Source organism: Chlorocebus sabaeus, chromosome 14 (genome assembly GCF_047675955.1).
Source record: "Chlorocebus sabaeus isolate Y175 chromosome 14, mChlSab1.0.hap1, whole genome shotgun sequence".
Lineage (NCBI taxonomy): Eukaryota > Metazoa > Chordata > Mammalia > Primates > Cercopithecidae > Chlorocebus > Chlorocebus sabaeus.
Genome location: NC_132917.1, coordinates 36,896,582 through 36,921,764, shown reverse-complemented (window position 1 = coordinate 36,921,764; position 25,183 = coordinate 36,896,582). Strand labels below are relative to the sequence as shown.

The 25,183-nt window shown below is 38.3% G+C and overlaps 2 protein-coding genes across 3 annotated transcripts in view; one reads left to right on the top strand and one right to left on the bottom strand.

Moving 5' to 3' along the window:
* CEBPZ (CCAAT enhancer binding protein zeta) overlaps positions 1-19,758 on the top strand; it is a 27,726-nt gene extending 7,968 nt beyond the window's left edge. Inside the window, exons 4-16 of the mRNA XM_007970942.3 lie at positions 64-247; positions 2,137-2,225; positions 4,905-4,958; positions 5,511-5,613; positions 5,719-5,787; positions 6,906-6,972; positions 7,766-7,863; positions 9,300-9,357; positions 9,647-9,843; positions 10,606-10,689; positions 18,307-18,365; positions 18,447-18,528; positions 19,417-19,758. Coding sequence (XP_007969133.1) covers positions 64-247; positions 2,137-2,225; positions 4,905-4,958; positions 5,511-5,613; positions 5,719-5,787; positions 6,906-6,972; positions 7,766-7,863; positions 9,300-9,357; positions 9,647-9,843; positions 10,606-10,689; positions 18,307-18,365; positions 18,447-18,528; positions 19,417-19,556 — 1,284 coding nt within the window. The 3' untranslated portion in view covers positions 19,557-19,758. The remainder of the gene's footprint in view (positions 1-63; positions 248-2,136; positions 2,226-4,904; positions 4,959-5,510; positions 5,614-5,718; positions 5,788-6,905; positions 6,973-7,765; positions 7,864-9,299; positions 9,358-9,646; positions 9,844-10,605; positions 10,690-18,306; positions 18,366-18,446; positions 18,529-19,416) is intronic.
* CEBPZOS (CEBPZ opposite strand) lies at positions 18,534-25,183 on the bottom strand. Of its 2 annotated transcripts, none has more exons than XM_038006801.2 (5): positions 25,137-25,183; positions 21,497-21,612; positions 20,230-20,274; positions 19,594-19,678; positions 18,534-19,457 (listed from the first exon to the last, which is right to left on the bottom strand). In XM_038006801.2, the coding sequence occupies exons 2-4, from the start codon at positions 21,609-21,611 to the stop codon at positions 19,596-19,598; spliced, it is 243 nt and encodes an 80-aa protein (XP_037862729.1). In that variant the 5' UTR covers position 21,612; positions 25,137-25,183; the 3' UTR covers positions 18,534-19,457; positions 19,594-19,595. The 2 variants fall into 2 exon arrangements, with proteins under 2 accessions (XP_037862729.1, XP_037862731.1); XM_038006803.2 differs by lacking the exon at positions 25,137-25,183 and adding an exon at positions 24,277-24,386.

Here is a 25,183-nt window from a genome sequence, read left to right as displayed (position 1 = left end):
ACACAGACTTTATTGCAACTTCTAGTTGATTTATGTAGATTTATGAAACTATGTGTTTGTTAGGAGTCTGATGATGAAGAACATTTTATTGATGCAAATGATGATGAAGACATGGAAAAATTCACTGATGCAGACAAAGAAACAGAGATGGTGAAAAAACTTGAGACAGAGGAAACGGTTCCTGAAAGTGATATAGAAACCAAAAAACCAGAGATTGCTTCCTGGGTGCACTTTGATAATTTGAAAGGTGGGTTTTTTAAATCTTTATTCTCTTGAATTTTTAAACCAGGGAGTTTGTTTCTCTTTGATTTTCATAGAAACTAGCATTCTACCATTTTACTTATTTATTTATTTAGAGTCTCACTCTGTCGTCCAGGCTGGAGTGCAGAGGCACGATCTCGGCTCACTGCAACCTCTACCTCCCAGGTTCAAGTGATTCTCCTGCCTCAGCCTCCCAAGTAGCTGGGATTACAGGCTTGTGCCACCACACCCAGCTAATTTTTGTATTTTTACTAGAGGTGGGGTTTCACCATGTTGGCCAGGCTGGTCTCGAACTCCTGACCTCAGGTGATCTGCCTGCCTTGGCCTCCCGAAGTGCTGGGATTACAAGCGTGAGCCACTGTACCTGGCCCACAGTTTCTTAAAGTAATATTTTAGGGATAGAAAACTTTCTGTTCAAGATAGAAACTTTAAGTGGTTTCCTATACACACACCAAACTAAATTAATAGGATGTTAGAGTCAAAAGAAATCTTAGAAATGCAGCCTCTTCATTTGAGGCTGTAAAGAAAACACTAGCCTTGAGGTTCAAGAAATGTGGTGCCAGGCCCATTTCTTCAACTTGCTTTGGGACTCACGGTCAAATTAATTCATCTACAAATTTCAGTTTGTGAAGTACAAAAGAGAAGTCTGATAGCTGCCAGAAAAGTTTGAGAAGAATCCATCAGTTCCCCTGAAGACTAAACTGAGAGAATAATCCTTTAGAAGGATGAAGAGCATGGGTGTTGGAAGGTAGTCAGTTCCTAGTTCTGAAAATCTTTGTTTTAAATTTTTTAAATCCTGAGTTTCTGAAAACATGAAGATAATGGCAGACCTGTTCCAAGTGAGAATTATTTCTGGGCATACTTTCATGACAAATATTTGGAGCACTCTAAAGCTCCAAAAGACTTTAGACCTAGTTCATCTTCATATTATTTCCATCTTAACGTTTCCAACCTCTTTGACCCCAAAATGGGTACCTTTTCTTGCCATTTAGAAAAGGGAGAAGTTTGGGGTTTTTTGGTTTGGTTTTTGATTTTTTTGAGACAGGGTCTCACTGTCACCCAGGCCAGGCTGGAGTACAATGAGCCATTACGGCTCACTGCAACCTCAAACTCCTGAACTCAAGTGATCTTCCCACCTCAGCCTCCCAGGTAGCCGGGACTACCGGCTTATGCCACCAGGTCTGGCTAGTCGTTTTTTTTGTAGAGACGAAATCCCACTCTCTTGCCCAGGCTGGTCCTGAACTCTTGGACTCAAGCAGCCTTTCATGTTGGCTTCCCAAAGTGCTGGGATTATAGGCATGAGCCAATGCACCCAGCCAAGGCAGAAGTTTTGAAAGGGAGCTTTTAGTTATTTTTGAGTCAGGGTCTTGCTCGGTCATGAAGGCTGGATCACAATGGCATGATCTTGGTTCACTGCAACTCCCATCTCCTGGGCTCACGTGATCCTCCCACCTCAGCCTCCCGAATAGCTGGGACTACAGGCACACACTACCACACGTGGCTAGTTTTTTTGTTGTATTTTTTGTAAGAGACGGGGTTTCACCATTTTGCCCAAGCTGGTCTCGAACTCCGGGACTCAAATGATCACTGGCCTCAGCCTCCCTAAGTGCTGTGATTACAGGTGTGAGCCACTGCACCTGGCCTTGAAGAAAGCTTTTAGTGGTTGGGATAAACATGTTCCCTGCTTTATTCAAGAGCCGATGCTAGCTCAAGTACCAAGACAAATTCTTGAGGGAGCTCAGTTTTTAATCTAGGTTGCTTAGCTAAGTAAGAATGTTGGAAATATCTGTTGAGAATATTAATGGTGGTGCTTTTAATGACCTCTTGGGCTAGGAATAAAGCATTTGAGAAATCGTATTTTTTTGTTATTCCTAGGTGGGAAACAGTTAAATAAATATGATCCATTCAGTAGAAATCCTCTGTTCTGTGGAGCTGAAAATACAAGTCTTTGGGAACTCAAAAAGGTAAAATAATTTCAAATTATCTTTTAATTCATTTATGCTGTATATTTTTGCCCTTGTGGATGTAATGCCTTGAAGTTTTTTTTTTTTTTTCATGATAATTATAAGCATTAATAAACATTAAAAGTCCACATTTGGGGGAAGGTACTATGCGAGGTATTCATTTTGTAGAAAATCTTAAATGTGCATGTAAAATAAGGATATATACGTGGGTTATAACTGTTGCTTTTTGTAGGTAGATTATTGCATGTAGAGTTGAGAAAATGGATAAATTTTGCTTTATTCATTAGATATATCTGAAAAGTTGTGATAAATTTTTTTGTAAATAAAGTTACTTTTCTAAATTCATAAGAGGAATTCATACTTCTAATAACCTTTCTGTGACTTTTGTGTAAAGCCAATAAGTATCTTCCTATGCAACTATTCTCAGAGTGCGACCAGACCTCTAAGAGTTCCTGATATCTTTTTAGTGAGTCGGACACAGCTTTTTTTTTTGGACAGAGTCTAGCTCTGTAGCCCAGGCTGGAGTGCAGTGGCACAATCTCAGCTCACTGCAAGCTCCGCCTCCCAGGTTCACGCCATTCTCCTGCCTCAGCCTCCCAGGTAGCTGGGACTATAGGCACCCGCCACCATACCTGGCTAATTATTTTTGTATTTTTAGTAGAGACGGGGTTTCACCATGTTAGCCAGGATGGTCTTGATCTGACCTCGTGATCCGCCTGCCTTGGCCTCCCAAAGTGCTGGGGTTACAGGCGCGAGCCACAGTGCCTAGCCCACAGCTCTTTTCATAGTAATACCAGTACATTATCTGTTTTCATCACTGTGTTAACAGTGGCACTGATACTATAAAATAAATGATAGGTAAAATTGCTGCAGCTTATCCTGAATAAAGATAGCACCAAGCTGCATCAGAAGCCATTATATTCATCACTGCCACATATGTGCAATTAAAAAAAAAAGCCAGTATAACTTAAGAATGATGACACAGGGAGAATTATTGATTTTAGTATCTTGACCCTAAAGTACATGTCTTTTTAGTATTTTGTGTGCATATATAGCAAGTATGCGTAACATACCTCTGCTGCCTACCTAAAGTGTGAAGGTTGTCACGTGTCTCAAGGACAAGTGCTTACCAGTTGTTGCAAGCTCATCTAGCTGCTCTTTCATGAAAGACTAACTGACAAACTGGTTTTTCAGACTTAGGTATTTGGGAGACATTTTCTTGAAAATGAATGAAACAAAAAAGCTGGCAGTATTTGTTGTCAACAATAAAATTCAAAAATAAAGCTTTCGAGCAAAGATTAAAGTGTTAAAAATCTTGTAACCACCACCTTGGGCTTGACAGTTTCTTAATTTATAAAAACTTTACTGATGAAATCAGTGGTTCTAAGAATGTGATTTTTGTGGTAAAGTATAATGAAATGTGCCAACATTTGGAAGGACTGCATGTGGTATTTTTTCCAATGACCAATGCACAATGTTTCAAATCCTTTTTTTTTTTTGAGACAGAGAAGGCTCTGTTGCCGCCCAAACTGGAGTGCAGTGGCGCAATCTCGGCTCACTGCAACCTCCACCTCCTAAGTAACTGGGATTACAGGAGCATGGCACCATGCCCAGCTAATTTTTTAATTTTTAGTACACACAGCGTTTTGCCATGTTGTCCAGGCTGGTCTTGAACTCCTGACTTCATGTGATCCGCCTACCTCAGCCTCCCAAAGTGCTGGGATTACAGGCGTGAGCCACTGTGCCACCTGAATATTACAAATTCTTGAGTGGACAAACGATTGATTCAAAGTAGACCAAATAATTTTAAGTAGCAAGTACCAAAAGCCAATTGAATATGGGTTTCAGATTCCATATTACAACTAATCTTTGGTTTTGGTATAGTACTAAAGAAGAAATTCACAGTTATGTGAAAGATTTTTTCTACACGTGTGAGGCCAGATTTTCTATGTATATTTCAACATGGAATATAGAAGCAGATGAAAGAATCACTGTCTTCTGTTAAGCCAGACATTAAAGAGATTTGCAAAACTGTAAAATAATGCTACTCACTATATATTTTGTCCTGAAGCATAATTATTTTTCATAAATATGCTATTTATTAATATGTAGTAGCTTTGTTATTTTAATGAACCTACAAGTATTTATAATTTTTCTGTTTATTTTTATGACACGTGTCTGTAGATATAACCCTGTTAAATGGAAACTGATGAAATTTTTGGTTTTTAAGTGTATGAAATGGTTCTGAGACCAAAATGTTTTGAGAATCACTTGTTTAATGTATTGGCTTAAATTTCAAATTTTTGCATTTTCTTTGTTGTTGTTGTTGTTGAAATAGGGTCTCGCTCTGTCACCCAGGCTGGAGTGCAGTGGCGCCATCTCGGCTCACTGCAGCCTCAACCTCCTGGGCCCAGGCACCTTCCACTTTAGCCTCCTGAGTAGCTGGGACTACAGGTGCGCACCATCATGCCCTGATTGTTTTTGTAGACATAGGGTTTCACCATATTGCCCAGGCTGGTCTCAACTTCTGGTCTCAAGTGATCTGCCTGCCTGAACCTCCCAAAGTGCTGGGATTACAGGTGTGAGCCAGCGTACCCAGCCCGATTTTCTTAAATAAACTATAAATGTACTAAGTGTCAACCTTAGAAATATTGATATTATTCACATTTTTCTTTTTAGTTATCTGTGCATTTTCATCCCTCTGTGGCCCTTTTTGCAAAGACCATCCTTCAGGTGAGTCTAAAATATCAAAAGATGAGAAGAAAAAAGTAGAATCATTTTAGATAATAATTGGTCATACAGTGTTTAACAGAGAATCTTGTACATTTTACTGCTCGAGTAAAGGAGCAATGACTTGTATCGTACAAAACAGCAGATAATTTTTCCCACTCTGAGTTGAATGGAAGCAATAAGACATTAGAAAGCCACAGCAGTTATTTATTTATTACCTTGTAGCTCCTCTCCTGGAGAAAGACTGCCTCACTTTCCCATTTGCTGTGTTTGCCACTTCAGGGTTTGGTTCGTGATTAATGGTTAGGTGGCCTACATTATTAATATTATTAGTCTATCCATCAAATCAATGTTACATTCTAGAATATGTGTGTATATGTATCTGTGTGTTTAATTTCTTAAGTATAATGTGCATGAGAGAGATATTTGAAGAGTCATTTATTGCATATTTGTATCTTCAATACAATGTAATAGAAGTTATCTTTTTCCTTTTTCTTACCTGGATGCATAGATATAATTTGAATTAAGTTTTTTAATTCCCCCTCCACTTTTCAGGGAAACTATATTCAGTATTCGGGGGACCCCCTGCAGGATTTCACTCTAATGAGATTTTTGGATCGATTTGTATACCGAAATCCAAAGCCCCATAAAGGCAAAGGTATGCTTCTATTTAGTGAATTATTTGGTTTTCATTTTTCATACATAATAAACAATGAGCTTATAACTAGGTTTTGCATTATACTGTCATAATTTTACATTTCAGAAAACACAGATAGTGTTGTGATGCAGCCGAAAAGGAAACATTTTATTAAGGATATTCGTCATCTTCCTGGTAAGTATAAAGCTTAGACAGTTGAAACTGAAAAGACAGTGTAAGACAAAAATGCATAAATTGTATTATTCTTTGTTCTAATTTATCAGAATAAAACCTGAGCACCAAAGACATTAGCCATCTTTTTTTTAACATTATTACAGCAAATTTGAAACATATCCAAAGTAAACAAAATAGTATGATGAACCCCCCCAATTACCATCACCCAGCTTTGACAGTTATCACCATTTTATCATCCATAGCTTCATCAACAACCCCTGTGTATATAATTACTATTGCTTACAATTCAGACCATCTGAAAGCTCTCTAATATTAGCTTAGAAGCACAAAAACCCACAGCTGGTTTTGTCACAGAGCATCATTTTAAACTTAGTTAATAACCTACTTCTATATTCGCTAGCCATCTTCTGGATCTGAGTCTATTCTATTCAATGCAGACACTTCTTTGCATACCAGATCTCATCTCCCTTTTGTTCAGAGACTAGGGTTAAATTAGACCTTAAAGATCATTTAATTTCCAGTGACTTACTTCACAGAGGTCCAGAGATGTAAAAGGACTTACCCACAGTTAGTAAGTTAGAAGTAAAAGTCAAATCTCCTTTTACTCAGGATGAGTCAGAAATTTTTATTCTGAAGAGATAAAACCACTTTCTTGTAGTTCCTTATGTCTTAGTTTTCCTCAGTATAAAGGAAAACTCTGTTTACTTCCTGTTTATTCCCAGAATGGCAAGCATTAATGGCAAGCTTGTCATTCTTTGAGCTGAAAATGACAAGTTTAAAGTGATTATTTATTAAAATAACTCCTTGAATTTTTCTCTTGAAATTTGGGTCCTGGATGCAACTGAAGAACAGTAAGAGAACCCTGTTGTTTCACTGTAACTGCACTGACGGCTGTGTACTGCCTACTTTATGCTGTAGCCAGTGAAGTTTCCAATGTTGGGTCTTCACACAGACTTTTTCAGAGACTGTCCCTTGCACTCCAGGGTCCCTTCTGTCTACCTTCCTTACAATTTTGAGATTTTTAGAATTACAGATTATGCTGTATTTTGTCTTAAGAGCTTAAGTAACATAAAGGGAATCGCTATGTTACATTAAAATGTTTAAATTTATTTTTGTAGTGAACAGTAAGGAATTCCTTGCAAAAGAAGAAAGCCAAATACCAGTGGATGAAGTGTTTTTCCACAGGTACTATACATAATATAGTTTCATTTGGGGAAACTGCCAAAATTTAAATTTTGAATTTCAAAATCAGCATATTTTGAAAAGATCAAAGGATGTGTCTGTGTTTGTTAAGGAAATTTACAAATCAGTCATTTTGCTAATCTTAATATATCTTAGTAAAACTAAAGTAAATCTGGGAGTTTTGTTAATTTAGCATATAAATTTTGTTTTATGCTTCTGACTTTTTGAAATTTAGCCTTTAATTTCTTTTTATAGTAATTTTTTTTTTTTGGCTTAAAATCTACCTTAGTTTAATATAGTGATAAAGCATGAGTAATTTATCCAGACCATGGCCCTTAGAATGGATTCAGAAAAATTCAGTGCACTGCTATAGAAATAAGTCCTAAACCAACTAGTATTATAACCTAATGCCTTATGGTAGTAAAGTACTTCTTATCTCATCTGGTTGACTGGTTAATTAGGTTTGATTTGGCTTGTTTTTTAAAATCATTTAGAATGAATAATTTTGAGGGTTTGATTACATCTGTACATGGCTAAGTTTTGCTGTATTCTAATACAAGAATAGGGCTGATAAAATATTATTCTTTGAAATGTATTACACTTAAAAGATTCCAGCTACTTTTTATTGAGTTAAACTATTTTGTGTATATTACATACAAATTTCAGTCATTTATTTCCAACTGAGTATACTTAAGATTTTACAGTTGTGGTTTGCCACTGGTCATAGGTGCTTTGATTATAGTAAGATTAGACCTTTAATAAAATTGTCAAATATATAACATGAATATTATTTTAGGTATTATAAAAAAGTTGCTGTTAAAGAGAAACAAAAACGGGATACAGATGAAGAAAGTATAGAAGACGTGGATGATGAGGAATTTGAAAAACTGATTGGTAATTTGTTGTGTTGACTCTTTGTAAAATAATCTACTATTATGTGTTAATAGACCATGGAACATTAGTGGGAGAGGTAGCCTTGGTTTTAAAAAATCATTTAGCTAAGAATATCATGCATATCACAGCGGAAGATTAAGAAATATTTGGGGCCAGGTGCTGTGGCTCACACTTGTAATCCCAGCACTTTGGCAGGCCAAGGCAGGCAGATCGTTTGAGGTTAAGAGTTCGACACCGGCCTGGCCAATATGGTGAAACCCTGTCTCTACTGAAAACACCAAAAAATGAGCCAGGCATGGTGGCGCACACCTGTAGTCCCAGCTACTTGAGAAGCAGAGGCACGAGAATCACTTGAATCCAGGAGTCAGAGGTTGCAGTGAACCAAGATTGCGCCACTGCACTCTCGCCTGGGTGACAGAATGAAACCCTGTCTCAAAAAAAAAAAAAAGAAATATTTTTATGATATATGGTAATTCACCCACGTTTGCACCAGAAAAATGCATGATTTGTGCTTTGGATAGTCCATATAAGAAAAAAATTATATTTGTCTATTCATTGTTACAGCCAAATCTCATGTGAAATAGAAATCCTTTTTACCATTCATAATCTATTATAGTATATCGTATAGCAGTAGTAATTGATAGCAATAGTCTACTGTTTCATCTTTTTTATCTTTAATCTACAAAGCTAGAGAAATTTTGATTGAAAATAGACTTAAACAAAAAACATGGTAAATTGGAAAGACACTGATTTCACATGTTACATACTTTTTTGTTGTTGTTTTTGGGGGGTTTTGTTTGTTTGTTTTGAGACAGGATCTCTCTGTCTCCCAGGCTGGAGTGCAATGGCACAGTCACAACTCACTGCAGCCCTGCAGCCTAGACCTTCTGGGCTCAACCGATCTTCCTGCCTCAACCCCACGGGTAGCTGGGACTACAGGTACATGCCATGATGTCGGGCTACTTTGTTTTTGTTTTTTGTTTGTTTGTTTTTTAATAGAGATAGGGTCTTGCTGTGTTGCTCAGGCTGGTGATCACTCTACCTCAGCCTCCCAAAGTGCTGGGATTACAAGCATGAGGTGTTATATATTGTATCACACCTATTAAACATGAGCACCTAAGTAGTTCTAATAGAGTAAAAAGGAATACAATTGCCAAATACCATTTTATTTGATATTTACCCTCATTCCATAAAAGAACTGTAGAAAGAGCCGAAATTAACTGGATCCTTCTTTAGTTTTGGAATTTAAGATCAGTATTTCACAGGTTTGTATGCATTATTAAGATATACTAGTAACAGTCACATTTATATTGTTTTGGTGTTTACTTGTCATAAACAGCAGAATCATGACTGTTAGAATAATTTATTCAGATACAAGATGTATGTCAAGCTTGTCATTCTTTGTTGTATCTCACAATTTCTATATTCTCTGGCAGACACATTTGAAGATGATAACTGTTTCAGCTCTGGAAAGGATGACATGGATTTTGCTGGGTAACATACTTCTATCTTCTCCTTCCTATTTTTCTAGCATTTCCCAAATTGTCCGTCAGAACAGTAGACCACAGAACTATATGACATAAAGGGGAAATGTATTCAAGTTTGGGAAGTGGATACAGTACTTTCATCTTTGACCTTTATAAAGCACGTTATTACTTACTCTAAGCAGTCTGCAAAGCTTTCTCCTCTAAGTCATTTAATAGCCTACTGCCCTAGTAGTCAACAAAACACTACTTTAGAAAATACTGCCTCCTTTTGTATTACAAATTGTGTTTTTTTCCAGTAACGTGAAAAAGAGAACAAAAGGAGCTAAGGATAACACATTAGATGAAGATTCAGAAGGTAGTGATGGTGAACTTGGTAACTTGGATGACGATGAAGTTTCTTTAGGAAGTATGGATGATGAAGAATTTGCTGAAATTGATGAAGATGGAGGAACATTCATGGATGTGTTAGATGATGAAAATGAGAGCGTTCCAGGTAAGCATTTTTTAAAATAAGACATAAACTGTATCTTCCTCACTTCCTCAGCCTTAAGTTAGTTTTTCTGCTAAAGGTTTTTAATATAGCCCTGTGTTCAAATTAATATTCATGTCAGCCAGAAACTTAAATGGGACCTTTTCCCTTCTTATTTGGAGCTGAAGGGTTTTTATTGTGTGTTGTGTGTGTTTTCTTTTAAGCAGTTTTTTGAGTTTTGGACTTTTACTTTAACCAGCAACTAGCTTCTCTGTACAATACATGTTGAGCTGAAATGCTGCCATTTTTTAATAGTAATTAGCAGTCTATAAAAGTTAATCAGTATTCATCATAGCCCAGCATAGATGAAGGTGAATATTTTATCTTGTAAATTAGCAAGGAACACCCAGAATTGTCTCTGGACTATTGTCTGACCTTTCTGTCCTTTCACATACTTCCAGCATGCACATGCCTGCCTAACATTCTTCTTCTACTTATTCTGAACCACAACAGAAGTTTCTTGTTTTAAGGGGTTTTATATTATTTGGTCTTATTAATGAAGCTATTTAGAAAATTTTGTACTTGCACAAAATATTATAACTATGCCAATTCTTAGAGTCTTGCTCTCAGTCTGTCCTCAAGCCTATGCTAGTGGAATTATGAAACCCACATGGAATAGCAGTACAGTGCCTTACATTAGAATAAAGATTTTAGCATATCTTGGAGTAATATTTTCCAGTCCTATTGTTTTTCAGTTGCTTAATAGCAAATTTTTTCATGTAACAGAACTTGAAGTCCACTCCAAAGTCAATACTAAGAGAAGCAAGAGAAAAGGTACAAATGATTTTGACTTTGCTGGCTCATTTCAAGGTAAGAAAATGCATTCAGTATCTTTTAAAAGCAGTATCGATGTGAGAGGTGTCATTATCATTTTGGGAAATTAACTCTCCTAAATTTGGTTAATAAAATCCAGGGGTGGGTGGGGGTTGTTTTTAAGAAAGGTGTTAAGTGGAAATTATTTTCCACATTTTGAATTGTTTCTTGCATTCAAATATCTCTAGATCATCTTTTCATTCATTTTTTAAAATTTTTTATCATTATTTCCATTGTTTTGGGGGAACAGGTAGGGTGTTTGGTTACATGGATAAGTTCTTTAGTGGCGATTTCTGAGATTTTGGTGCACCCATCACCCAAGCAGTACACTGCACCCAATGTGTACTCTTATCCCCTACTACCTCCCACTCTTCCCCCCAAGTCCCCAGAGTCCATTATATCATTCTTAAGCCTTTGCATCGTCATTGCTTAGCTCCCATTTATAACTGAGAACATAGAATGTTTGGTTTTCCATTCCTGAATTACTTCGCTTAGAATAATGGTCTCCAGCTCTATTCAGGTTGCTACAAATGCCATTATTTCTCTCCTTTTCATGGATGAGTAGCATTCCATGGTATATGTATAGCACATTTTCTTTATCCACTCATTAGTTGATGGGCATTTACGTTGGTTCCATATTTTTGCAATTGCAGATTGTGCTGCTATAAATGTGCGTGTGTAAGTGTCTTTTTTATATAATGACTTATTTTCCTCTGGGTAGATACTCAGTGGTGGGATTGCTAGATCAAATGATAGTTCTCCTTTCAGTTATTTAAAGACTCTACATACTGTTTACCATAGTGGTTGTACTAGTTTACATTCCCACCAGCAGTGTAAAAGTGTTCCCTTATTACCACATCCATGCCAACATCTGAAATTTTTTTTATTTTTAAACTATGGCTATTCTTGCAGGAGTAAGGTAGTATTGCACTGTGGCTTTGATTTGCATTTCCCTGATAATTAGGGATGTTGAGCATTTCTTCATGTTTCTTGACCATTTGTGTATTTTTTAAGAATTGTCTGTTCATATCCTTAGCCCACTTTTTGATGGGATTTTTTCTTGCTGACTTTTTTGAGTTCCTTGTAGATTCTGGACATTGGTCCTTTCTCGGATGCATAGTTTACGAAGATTTTCTCCCACTCTGGGTTGTCTGTTTACTCTGCTGGTTATTTCTTTTGCTGTGCAGAAGCTTTTTAGCTGAATTAAGTCCCATCTATTTGTTTTTATTGCACTTGCATTTAGGTTCTTGGTCGTGAACTCTGCTTAAGCCAATGTCTAGAAGAGTTTTTCCAATGTTACCTTCTAGAATTTTTATAGTTTCAGGTCTTAGATTTAAGTCTTTGATCCATCTTGAGTTTTCTGCATAAGGTGAGAAATGAGGATCCGTTTAATTCTCCTACATGTGGCTTGCCAGTTATCCCAGCACCATTGGTTGAACAGGGTGTCCTTTCCCCGCTTTATGTTTTTGTTTGCTTTGTCGAAGATCAAATGGTTGTAAGTATGTGGCTTTATTTCTGGGTTCTCTATTCTGTTCCATTGGTCTACGTGCCTGTTTTTATACAAGTACCATGCTATTTTGGTAACAATAGCCTAGTAGTATAGTTTGAAGTCAGGTAATGAGATACCTCTAGATTTGTTCTTTTTGTTTAGTCTTGCTTGGCTATGCAGATTCTTATTTTGTTCCATATGAATTTCAGGATTGTTTTTTCCTAGTTCTGTGAAGAATGATGATGGCATTTTGATGGGAATTACATTAAATTCATAGATTGCTTTTGGCAGTATGGTCATTTTCACAATATTGATTCTACCCATCCATGAACATGGGATGTGTTTCCATTTGTGTGTGTGTCTATGGTGTCTTTCAACAATGTTTTGTAGTTTTCCTTTTAGAGATCTTTCACCTTCTTGATTAGGTATATTCCTAAGTATTATTATTTTTTTTTTTTTTGGCAGGTGTTGTAAGGAGGGTTGAGTAATTGATTTGATTCTCAGCTTGGTTGCTGTTGGTGTGTAGCAGTGCTACTGATTTGTGTACATTGATTTTTGTATCCTGAAACTTTGCTGAATTTATTTATCAGATCTAGAAGCTTTTTGGATGAGTCTTTAGGGTTTTCTAGGTATACTATCATATCACTGGTGAATAGTGACAGTTTGACTTCGTCTTTACTGATATGAAAGAATGCCATTTCTTTCTCTTGTCCAATTGCACTGGCTAGGATTTCCAGTACTATGTTGAATAGAAGCAGTGAAAGTGGGCATCCTTGTCTTTTTCCAGTTCTCAGGGGGAATGCTTTCAACTTTTCCCTGTTCAGTATAATGTTGGCTATGGGTTTATCATAGATGGCTTTCATTACTTTAAGGTATGTCCCTTCTGTGCCAATTTCGCTTAGGGTTTTAATCATAAAGGGATGCTTGATTTTGTCAAATGCTTTTTCTGCATCTATTGAGATGATCATATGAATTTTGTTTTTAATTGTTTATGTGGTGTATCACATTTATTGACTTGCATACGTTAAACCAGTCCTGTATCCCTGGCATGAAACCCACTTCATCATGGTATATTATCTTTTTGATATGCTGTTGGATTCGGTTAGCTAGTATTTTGTTGAGGGTTTTTGCATCTGTGTTCATCGGGAATATTGGTCTGTAGTCTTCTTTTGTTACGTCATTTCCTGATTTTGGAGTTAGGCTGATATTGGCTTCATTGAATGATTTAGGGAGGATTCCCTCTTTCCCTATCTTACTGAATAGTTTCAGTAAGATTGGTACCAATTCTTTGAATATCTGATAGAATCCAGCTGTGAATCCATCAGGTCCTGGACCTTGTTTTATTGGCAGTTTTTTTTATTACTGTTTCAATCATGCTACTTGTTATTGGTCCGTTCAGAGTTTCTCTTTCTTTCTGGTTTAATCTAGAAGGGTTGTATATTTCCAGGAATTTATCTATTTTATCTCGGTTTTCTAGTTTGTGTGCATAAAGGTGTTCATAGTAGCCTTGAATGATCTTTTGTATTTCTGTGGTATCAGTTGTTGTCTCTCCCATTTCATTTCTAATTGAGCTTATTCGGATCTTCTCTCTTCTTTTTTTGGTTAATCTTGCTAATGGTCTACCAATTTTCTTTATTTTTCCACAGACCAGCTTTTTGTTTCATTTATCTTTTGTAGTGTTTTTTCAGTTTTGTTTAGTTCTGCTCTGATCTTTATTTCTTTTCTTCTGCTGGGTTTGAGTTTGATTTGTTCTTGTTTCTCTAGTTACTTGAGGCGTAAGCTTAGATTGTCTGTTTATGCTCTTTCAGACTTTTTGATGTAGACATTTAATGCTGTGAACTTACTAAAAGTAGTGCCACTTTTGCTGTATCCCAGAGGTTTTGATAGGTTGTGTCACCGTTCAGTTCAAAAAAATATTTTAATTTCCATCTTCATTTCATTGTTGACTCAAAGATCATTCAAGAGCAGAGTATTAAATTTCCATGTATTTGTATATAGTTTTGAAGGTTCCTTTTGGAGTTAATTTCCAATTGTATTCCACTGTGGTGTGAGAGGGTACTTGATACAATTTCAGTTTTCTTAAGTTTATTGAGACTTGTGGCCCACCATATGGTCTATCCTTGAGAATGCTCCATGTGCTGATGAAAATAATGTATATTCTGCAGTTTTTGGGTAGAATATTCCGTAAGTATCTGTTAAGTCCATTTGTTCTAGGGTGTTAAGTCCATTGTTTCTTTGTTAACTCTGTCTTGAAGACCTGTCTAAGGCTGTCAGTGGAGTATTGAAGTCACCCACTATTATTGTGTTGCCATCTATCTAATTTCTTAGGTCTAATAGTAATGGTTTTATAAATTTGGGAGCTCTGGTGGTAGATGCATATATATTTAGAATTATGATACTTCTTGTTGAACTAACCATTTTAGTAGTATGTAATGTCCCTCTGTCTTTTTTTAGCTGTTGTTGCTTTAAAGTCTGTTTTGTCTGATATAAGAATAGCTACTCCTGCTTGCTTTTGGTTTCCATTTGCATGGAATATCTTTTTCTACCCCTTTGCTTTAAGTTTATGTGAGTCATGTGTTCGGTGAGTCTCCTGAACACAGCAGATTCTTGGTTGGTGGTCCAATCTCACATTCTGTACCTTTTAAGAGGAGCATTTAGGCCATTTACATCCAACATTATTATTTGAGATGTGAGGTACTGTTCTTTTCATCATGCTAGTTGTTGCTTGAATACTTTGATGATGTTGTTTTTTCATTGTTATTTTATAGGCCCTTTGAGATTTATGTTTTAAGGAGGCTCTATTTTGGTGTACTTCAAGGTTTTGTTTCAAGATTTAGAATTCCTAGGCTGAGTGTAGTGGCTCACGCCTGAAGTCCTAGCACTTTGGGAGGCCCAGGCGGACACCACCTGAAGTCAGGAGATCAAGACCAGCCTGGCCAACATGGCAAAACCCCATATCTACAAAAAATACAAAAATTAGCTGGGCATGTTGGTAAGCCCCTATAATCCCAGCTACTCAGAAGGCTGAGGCACAAAAATCACTTGAACCCATTAGGCAGAGGTCACACTGAGCCAAGATTGCACCACTGCACTCCAGCCTGGATGGCAGAGCAAGATTCCATCTCAAAAAAAAAAAAGATTTAGAACTCCTTTCAGCATTTCTTGTAGTGCCGGCTTGGTAGTGGCAAATTCTCAGCATAGATCTCTCCTTCATTTATGAAGCTTAGTTTTGTTGGATACCAGATTCTTAGCTGATAATTATTTTGATTAAGGAGACTAAACACATTGCCACACACTGTTGTGTCCATCCATGTGGGAGCTGCATGTTAGTCCTGTCCCCTTATCCACCATTTTCCTCCTCAGCACAGCAGATCGACATGTTTGCCTCTTCTATGTTTTGTTCTCTCCAAGGCCCCAGCATATTGGATGGTGCCCACTCATTTGAATGCAGATCTTCCTTACCTAGTCCAGAGATTCACATGCTAATCTCTCCTCATTCATTTTTAAACCATTCAATTATAAAACCCTGGATTTTTCAGACACCTGTTATCTTTTTCTTTTCTCAACCATTATTCTTTGCCATTTGACCCTTGCAATAATCCATGCTCCTTTATTATGATACGAACTGTTCTTTCTGCTAATATATTCTTTAACATTTTTCAAAGTATATCTTACAAGATTATGCTTCACAGTGTAACACTTACAAGGTGCTAATAAAAGAAAAAAGTGCTATATCAGGTAACAGTCTTAAGATTTTTGATAAAAATGTAGAAAGCACTATACATACTTTGCCTCAAGTGCCTCTCTGGCTTCTGTTACTGCTAACTACTGATGACAAAAAATAGATCTGCAAAGTTAAAAATAATGTTTTTAAAAGTTTCATTTACATATTGGTAGTAGTGTTTCAGAGACTCATGCCTACAAAATTTTATCAACTCTTTCAAATACTGCTGTCAGTTCATTAGTCCCCTAATAACTAGATGATTTAACTGATATATATTTAAATTGTAACATGTTATCTTCCAGATTTTGTCTTCCCTTGAGTATCTAAGATCCTGTTTTAATATTAGCATAAGATGAGATATAGGCAGTTTTTCTCAAGACCATCCCTCAGAAAAGAAGTGTTGCTTTACTTCAAGTTCTACTGAGCCTATTATTAAAAGATGCTGGTAAAAGGAATTTGAGGAGAAGAAAAAATTTTTTAATGTTAAAAAAGATGCTCTCTCAGCTTGTTTCAAATAGTAAAGTACTGTTTCAGAAGACATTAGCCTGAAAGGATTTCAGATCTCAATTGATAATAGTTTTGGATGCAGATTAAAGAATACCCAACAGAACTGATTGAAACAAAAAGAGGCAAGGAATTTTAAACAGATTTATTAATTGATTCAGATGTATTAATTTACTGATTGATCACCCTACATTTGCAAGTGTTAGAGTAGATATCCTTAAGAATAAACATACCTTATAGAAGCTTTAATCAGCCTGGGCAACACAAGGAGACGCTATCTCTACAAAAAATCAAAAATGGCCAGGCGTAGTGGCTCACGCCTGTAATCCCAGCACTTTGGGGGGCAAGGTGGGTAGATCACAAGGTCAAGAGATCAAGACCATCCTGGCCAACATGATGAAACCCTATCTCTACTAAAAATACAAAAATTAGCTGGGCGTGCTGGCACGCACTTGTAGGCCCAGCTACTTGGGAGGCTGAGGCAGGAGAATCGCTTGAACCCAGGAGGCAGAGGTTGCAGTAAGCCGAGATCGTGCCCCTGCACTCCAGCCTGGCAACAAAGTGAGACTCTGTCTCAAAAAAAAAAAAAAAATCAAAAATCAAAAATTAGCTAGGCATGGTGTTGCACACTTGAGGCTGAAGTGGCGGCGGGAGCAGGATAAAAGAAACTAAGGAACCAGCACAGTACAGAAGTGCCTACTCTTTGAGGTCACAGATGCATCGCTACAGGGTGAATAAAACCCAAAAAAAACCTTCCTAATGCATGCAGATGTGTATTATACAGCTATCAAGTAACATATCACCCTAATAATAATGAAGATGAAATGCTTTAGAAACTATTTTATCAAAAGTGGCTCTGATACAAAGACTTGTACATGGTTGTTCATAGCGGCACTATTAATGCCAAAAAGTGGACACAACCTAAATGTCCATTAACTGATAAGTAAAATGTGGTATATCCATACAATGGAATATTATGTAGCCCACAACATGGCATGGAGTACTACAACATGGATGAGCCTCAAAAACGTTATGCTAAATGAAAAAAGCCAGATACAGGAAACCACATGTCATATGATCCCATTTATATGAAACAGCCAGAAAAGGCAAGTCATAGAAACAAGATAGATTGGAGGTGGGTTGGAGGACTACAAATGGCACCAAGGATCTTTTGAAGTTGATGGAAATGTTCTAAAATCAGACTGTGGTTGTGGTTGAACAAGTCTGTAAATTTACTAAAATGCATTAATACACTTAAATGCGTTAATACACATAACAGCTGAATGTTATGATGTGTATTTGGTAAAGCTCTTTTTAAAATACGGCTCTAGTACTGCTAGAGACATTGATATCAAAGATGCAGAGTTTGAATAATTGTTTCAGGAAAAGAGACTTTTCAGGAAAAGTTTATACTTTCAGTACTACAGGTAGGTGTTGTTTAAAGGAGAACCTCTTTCAGTGTTATAAACAGAACTTCATTCATAGCATAATAAACATACTTTCAATTTCCTTACACTCCAAAGAATAAGACCCCTGAACTAAATTTTATGTTTTGTCTTAAGTATTTCAAAACCCATCCATGTCAAACTGATAACTTTACTATTGCTTGATACTGTGTTATTTCCCTTATGGGTAAACTTCGATCACTGGCCAAATCTGAAAAGCAAGAAGACACTCTTGTCATCTGAACAGTTCTATTAGGATGTTGTTAGCTTTTTAAAAATATTATATACTAACTTAAATTATATTTAAATGCCAGCTACCTAATGGTGCTAGAAGATTATTGCAATTGTGTTTTTACCCAAGTATAATTTTTAAAATAAAATCATGTTGCATTGCATTTTTTAAAAATCATTAGATTTATAATTGAATAATGTAGACTTACAAATTTTTTTAGGGCCAAGAAAAAAGAAAAGAAACTTCAATGATTCCAGCCTATTTGTATCTGCTGAAGAGGTAAGGCTAATGTACTGTTCTAAGAGTCTAGCTATTCTACATTACTTTTAGTTTTCTAATAAATTTATCTTTTTGTTTAAGTTTGGCCATCTATTGGATGAAAATATGGGATCCAAGTTTGATAACATTGGCATGAATGCCATGGCTAACAAAGATAATGCAAGTAAGTAACTTAAATTTTTTTATTGATGTTTTAAAAATAGCTTTGGCTTAGAACTTCAGAAGATAGGAAATTTTTTTAATTTAATTTAATTTTTTTTTTGAGACAACATCTTACTCCCTCGCCCAGGCTGGAATGCAGTGACATAATCTTGGCTCACTGCAACCTCCATCTCCCAAGTTCAAGCAATTCTCCTGCCTCAGCCTCCCAAGTAGCTGGGATTACAGGCATGCACCACCACGCCCAGCTAATTTTTGTATTTTTAGTAGAGAGGGGGTTTCACCATGTTGGCCAGGCTGGTCTCGAACTCCTGACCTCAAGTGACCCGCCCACCTCGGCCTCCCAAAGTGCTGAGATTATTGGCGTGAGCCACCGTGCCTGGTTGATAGGAATATTTTTGAAAGACCTTTTCATGGTACTTTACAACCTGGAAGGAATGGCTTTATCTTCTCTCAGGAGAACATGTAAGATTAACAAGTATATACAGCAAAAAAAAAAAAAAACTTGCAGACTACAAAACTTACTTTTTTTTAGGGAAGTGAGCCATTTTTATATAGCATGAGTTTGCTAAGTAACTTTACATGTTTATAGACATTTTAATTATTTCTGATATTGATTGTTACTGGTTTTTATTTCACCAGTAAAAGTGCTTAGGGAAAGAAGATCTTTAGAGCATTTGTTTCTTTTCCTTCCTTAGTCATTTCTTTATGAAATATTAATCTTTGACAATAAATATGAGAAGAAAAGCAACAAACAAGCAGTGGGTTTGTATAGTGGGTGGGAAACGGCAGGCCAAGGCAGGCTAGAAGTTCCTGTGACTCAGCAGCATGTTCTGTGGGACCGCCAGGAGTCTACAGTGTGGTAGTACACTCATCTTTTCTTCTCCCAAAGGTCTCAAACAGCTTAGATGGGAGGCTGAACGTGATGACTGGCTACACAACAGAGATGTAAAAAGTATCATCAAGAAAAAGAAACATTTTAAAAAGAAGAGGATTAAAACCACTCAAAAAACTAAAAAGCAAAGGAAATGAGTTATTAATGTAAATTATAAATGGAAATTCTACTTACATCTAATTTTTGCTGTTCAACCATGTTTTTTGATCCAGCTCTCTGATTCCATACATTCCAGACTTCTCAGTGGATTTGTAATAAACTATAAATAAAAATAGCTCTCATTTATAAAGTCATGTGGAAACATTGTTAAAATTAAACATATTGAAAAAAAAAAAAAAACTTCTTTTTTCCATATTGCTACATAACAAAATGAAAAAGAAGACAGTAGGATTACAGACTTCACATATAAGCCCTGGCGTCTCTGATCATTGTAATGAGCACTATTTCATGTAACTACATGATGTTATCTTGTTCAGTCTTTATCTACTTGACAGAGAAAGAGACAGCTCCAAGAAGTTCGCAAACCTGAGATGAAACTGATCTTTTAAAACCAAACTTTTAAACTGTGGTTTGATTCTGTCACCTCATACATGAATGATTCCAGAGTTTACATTCTTAACCACTAGAAGAATTCAGAATCCAGCCCGTTACCTAATTTTCTCACTAGTATAGATGAGAATTTAGTCTCAGAAGAACTAAAATAGATGTGAATAGTATTGTTAGAAATGCCTTGTAAAGAAATTACTACATAATTTATAGCTTACCTGAAGAAGTTGTTTTATACTTATTTTTACTTAAGGAAAAACATACCTTCCAAGATGAAAGGGTATTTCTTGCTCATTGTTTGCCTGAAATCTGATGGAAAAAAGGATGTCTTGAAATTAGATATGAACAGAAATTCATTATTAACACATACAGCCACAATTTAATGCTAGCTTTAGGGTCCATATGATGGGAACCATATAGATTAGAAATTTGTTTTACAGTCCTTCTCCATTTGTTTTTGTTTTTTTGAGACAGGATCTCTCTCCCTGTTGCCCAGGCTGTAGTACAGTGGCACAATCACAGCCCACCACTGCCTAGACCTCCCTGGGTTGGGCTCAAGAGAGCCTCCTACCTCAGTGAAGGTCAAATAGCTGGGACGGGGCTTAAGGGAGCCTCCTGCCTCAACCTCCCGAGTAGCTGGGACTACAGGAGCACACCACCATACCCAGTCTTTTCCCCCCCCCCCCCCCACTTAAGATACAGGGTCTTGCTGTGTTGCCCAGACAGGGCTCAAGCAGTCCTTCCACCTTGACCTCCCAAAGTGCTGGAATTACAAGTGTGATCCACCACATCCAGCCATGACCAGTTTTTAAAATTCATCCCAAGCTTTAATTTGCTTTTAAATACTGTTGGGATGTTTTCTTTATACCCTTTCTTAGAGTTGAAAAGATTTTGTGAGTATCCAGTAGCATCTTGGTACAGCGTTCCAACAAAGTACGCTGAGGAAGACTATGTGACAAGTTTCAAAGATGGCTATCATGCCAGGAATATTCCTTGTTTTTGGGAAAAATCACTTCCTAATTTAAAAAGTTGAGGGCTCTAATATAAAATTTCCCCAAGAAAAATGTTAAAGCACTTTCAGCCATAGCATGTGAAAGTCTTTTAGTGCCCATTGTTGATGCCTAGGAAGAATACTATAGCCTGAGAAAACTGTTACTCCGAGAAAAACAGCAGTAACCAGTTACTTTCTTAGTCTACCAAACAATGAAGTGTAATGGGCAGGCTAAGTTTCCTCCATCTGTGCTTCCAAACTAAGCCCGACCAAGGCCACTTGCTCTACCCTCCCCAATAGTAAAACCCATGGAGGTATGAAATTTTTCCCTTAGCCCACAAACAAAATTTTTAAGGGAGAAGTGAGAGTCATCTAGTCTACAATAATGAATACTTTGATTCCTGTTATGCCCATAAAAATGTCTAATATCTTGAATCTGAAGAACCAATTTCTCCAAAAATGCCATTGCCATTTAACACATAAAATGGATTAGCAAAACTATACCCCTTTAGAAAGCATTAACTTCTGAATTATGATTACCTTGGCTTGTGTGCATCTTGCTAAACAAAAAATATGCTCCAAAAACGCCTACAAGTTCGGCTACCAAAATTCCTTTAAAGATCTTCTTTGCTAGTGGTTCCAAAGTACGGGCCATCCTAAATTTAAAATTAACAGATATGTATAAACCTGAATGAGCATACTTAAACTACTATTATAATTTATCTAATAACTCAAATTCATTCCCACAATTTGAATGGCTTATCTGTATGGGAATAAGACTTCAATACTATGGTATACTTTTTTGGTTTAGGCATCCTACATACCTAGTTTTCAAACTCCATGCCTAAGGGGCATGATGAACCAAAGACAAAATTAGATAAAGCACAGGAAAGAGATAGAATGCAAGAAAGCATTGTAAAAAACAATTTACAGAACTTAAATTTTTTAACTGTGTAGGAAAACAGAATGGGGAAGATAGGTTAATTTTTTAGCTGCACTGGGAATTAAGAAGTAATCTAAATGGACACAATATGTGAACAGCTCTTCTTTGTAAAGTGCCCTACAAAAGTAAGATTTTTCTGAAGAGGTTCTACATTTTCTAGGGCTGGAGTTCTTCATTTATTAATACAACATATACTAATATAATATATACTATTATATATACTATATATGTATATTATAGATAGTATATATACACACTGATATATACTAATATATACTATATATACTAATATATGCTGATATAGACTAATAATACAACATAAATTATGTGCTATAGTTCAGGCATTTGGAGTGCAGTAGCACAATCTCACCTCACTGGGCTCAAACAATCCTCCCACCTCAGCCTCCTGAGCAGCTGGGACCACTGGCATGCCTGGCTATTTTTTTGTATTTTTAGTAGACACAGGGTCTCAACACGTCGCCCAGGTTGGTCTCAAACCCCTGAGCTCAAGCAATCCGCCCATCTCAGCCTCCCAAAGTGCTGGGATTACAGGCATGAGCCAATAATCTGCCCTTCAGCAGACACTCTCAGTAATTTGTATACAAATGGGGGCAGGGGGTGGAAACTGATTGGATGATGAACCAATAAGAGGCAAAACTACAGACCAGTTAGATCTTGATTGTCTTCCTTTAAAAGCTAATCAAGAAAACAGGTTTGTGTCATTATTCTTTTTCAAATTAAAAGATAACAAGCTAAGAAAATAGAATATAAGACTCTTACTGAATAAATTAATGTAAACCCAAGTTTTTAGCCAGCCTCCTTATAACCTCAAAGTCCAGAAGAGGAGAACGACTCGTTTTTCATCTCAGATGTTTCTATTGTCCTGTGTGTACTCCTTTGTCCTCAGTCCCAGCTCGCTGTGGTCAGGTGTTTACTCCATTCACTTCCCACCCCTTTTCAATGCCTGAGGGTGGGTGTAATCAAGTAACTTTCCTTTTTTTTGTAGGATTATTCTGCTAATATCTTACCAGGTGTCCCTCCCCACCCCACCCCCCCAAATTCCCTCATTTTGATAATGTGATCACCCTGGAGACCAAAAGATTAAAACTTTACTATTCTTATTTAAAAGAAATGAAGCAAAGAAATTTACAAAGGAAGGAATTCATATACAACCAAGAGGCAGTTGACTGGTGGAAAGGGACAGTTGTTTTGCTCCATTCACTACAATGCTGTACATGACTGACAGAAAATAAGTCATGCTCAATACAGATGCCTCTCTTGAAGTTATTTTTTATTTTTTTGGAGACACAGTCTTGCTCTGTTGCCCAAGCTGGAGTGCAGTGGCACGATCTCAGCTCACTGCAACCTCCGCCTTCCAGGTTCAAGCAATTCTCTTGCCTCAGCCTCCCCAGTAGCTGGAAGCTGGGACTCCCGCCACCAGGCCCAGCTAATTTTTTGTATTTTAGTAGAAACGGGGTTTCACCCTGTTGCCCAGGCCAGTCTTGAACTCCTGAGCTCAGGCAATCCACCGGCCTCAGCCTCCCAAAGTGCTAGGATTACAGGCATGGGCCACCGCGCCTGGCCTATTTTTTTGAGACTGGGTCTTGCTGTCTCCCAGGCTGGAGTGCAGTGGTGCGACCTTGGCTCACTGCAATCTCCGTCTCCCGGGTTCCAGTGATTCTCCTGCTTCAGCCTCCCGAGTAGCTGGGATTATAGGCATGTGCCACCACGTCTGGCTAATTTTTTGTACTTGTAGTAGAGATGAGGTTTCACCAAGCTGACCAATCTATTCTTGAAGTCCTGACCTCAAGTGATCCTCCCGCCTCTGCCTCCCAAAGTGCTGGTATTACAGGCGTGTGCCCCTGCGCCTGGCCTCTTTGGGGGGTTTGTTTGTTTTGAGACGGAGTCTCCCTCTGTCGCCCAGGCTGGAGTGCAGTGGCGCGATCTGGGCTCACTGCAAGCTCCGCCTCCCAGGTTGACGCCATTCTCCTGCCTCAGCCTCCCGAGTAGCTGGGACTACAGGCGCCCACCACCACGCCCGGCTAATTTTTTGTATTTTTTGGTAGAGACGGGGTTTCACCGTGTTGGCCAGGATGATTTCGATCTGACTTCGTGATCCGCCCGCCTAGGCCTCCCAAAGTGCTGGGGGGTTATTTTTAATGTTCCAGGGATGAACAAAGACTGCCTACAGCCAGTTCCATTATTCAAGGAATCGAAGTAAAATTTTGTTTTATGAGAGGGTGATAAGAAATAAAGTCCATTTGTAGGCCAGGGTTAAAAGGAAAGAAAATAAGTCCGAATAATACTGGACAGCTGCCTTGGTGTACAGTGGTGAGCGTAGCTGCCTCCAAGTAACATCATACGACAAAGTATTTACCTTTCAAAAAATATATATATAGTTTTGCACTCCGAGGCTCCCGGCTTCAGGAGGCCGATGATAAAACTTCAAGTTCCTTTGCTACAGACCACCAGGGGCACACCTGTCCACCCACAACGAAGTGACGTTTACTAGCTGCGGCAAGGGAGACACGGCAGAGGAGCGCCTGCCTTCTCAGCACAGGGACAGGCATCATTCCGGGAAGGAGTTTAGGTGAAGTTTAACACGAAGCCGCCTCTGAAAGATTCGGCGCAGGGCTGTGTGTCATGCAGTTAACATCACAAGGGGCTGAGAAGCCGACTCGGGGACACAAGCTCAAGCCAAATGTGCAATGCTGGGTCGGAAGCCCCTTATCCGGGGCTGCGCTCCAGGGAATCGGGGCTGCTTCCCTGTGCGGGGCGGCCTCCCAGCTTAGCGTCTGCAGGCAACGCGGTTTCAAGCAGCAACATCTCTCCCTGTCTAGCTGTGCAGAGGACGGCTTTTCAGCAGAGGCAGAGAGCTGTCTCAGGCTGGCCGCCTCCGCGCCCCCGGCTCCTGCCGCGGTTCGCACCCAGTTCCCGCTTCCCCCGGTTCCCTGGTGCCCTCGGATTCCCTCGGCGCTCCCCTAGCCCGCGGAACTGTCGGCCCGGGCCTGCAGGCGACACGCGCGGGCACGCACGGAGCACGGCCCGGCCGCCAGGCCACGGTCGCCAGCGACCCGGAAACACTCGCCTCCAGTGAACTGAGGCAGTGACACCTGACTGTCTTCTACATGCCCCCAGAACTGTGACGAGGCCCCACGCAGAAGCCCGCCCCACTCTCGTCGCACTGGGGACCCCGACATCCGACCGCCGAGGGGAAGCCACTCGCCACAGTCTCACCTGAGGTGCGTTCAAGGAGGACTGCGCATGCGCAAGGCTTGGCGACG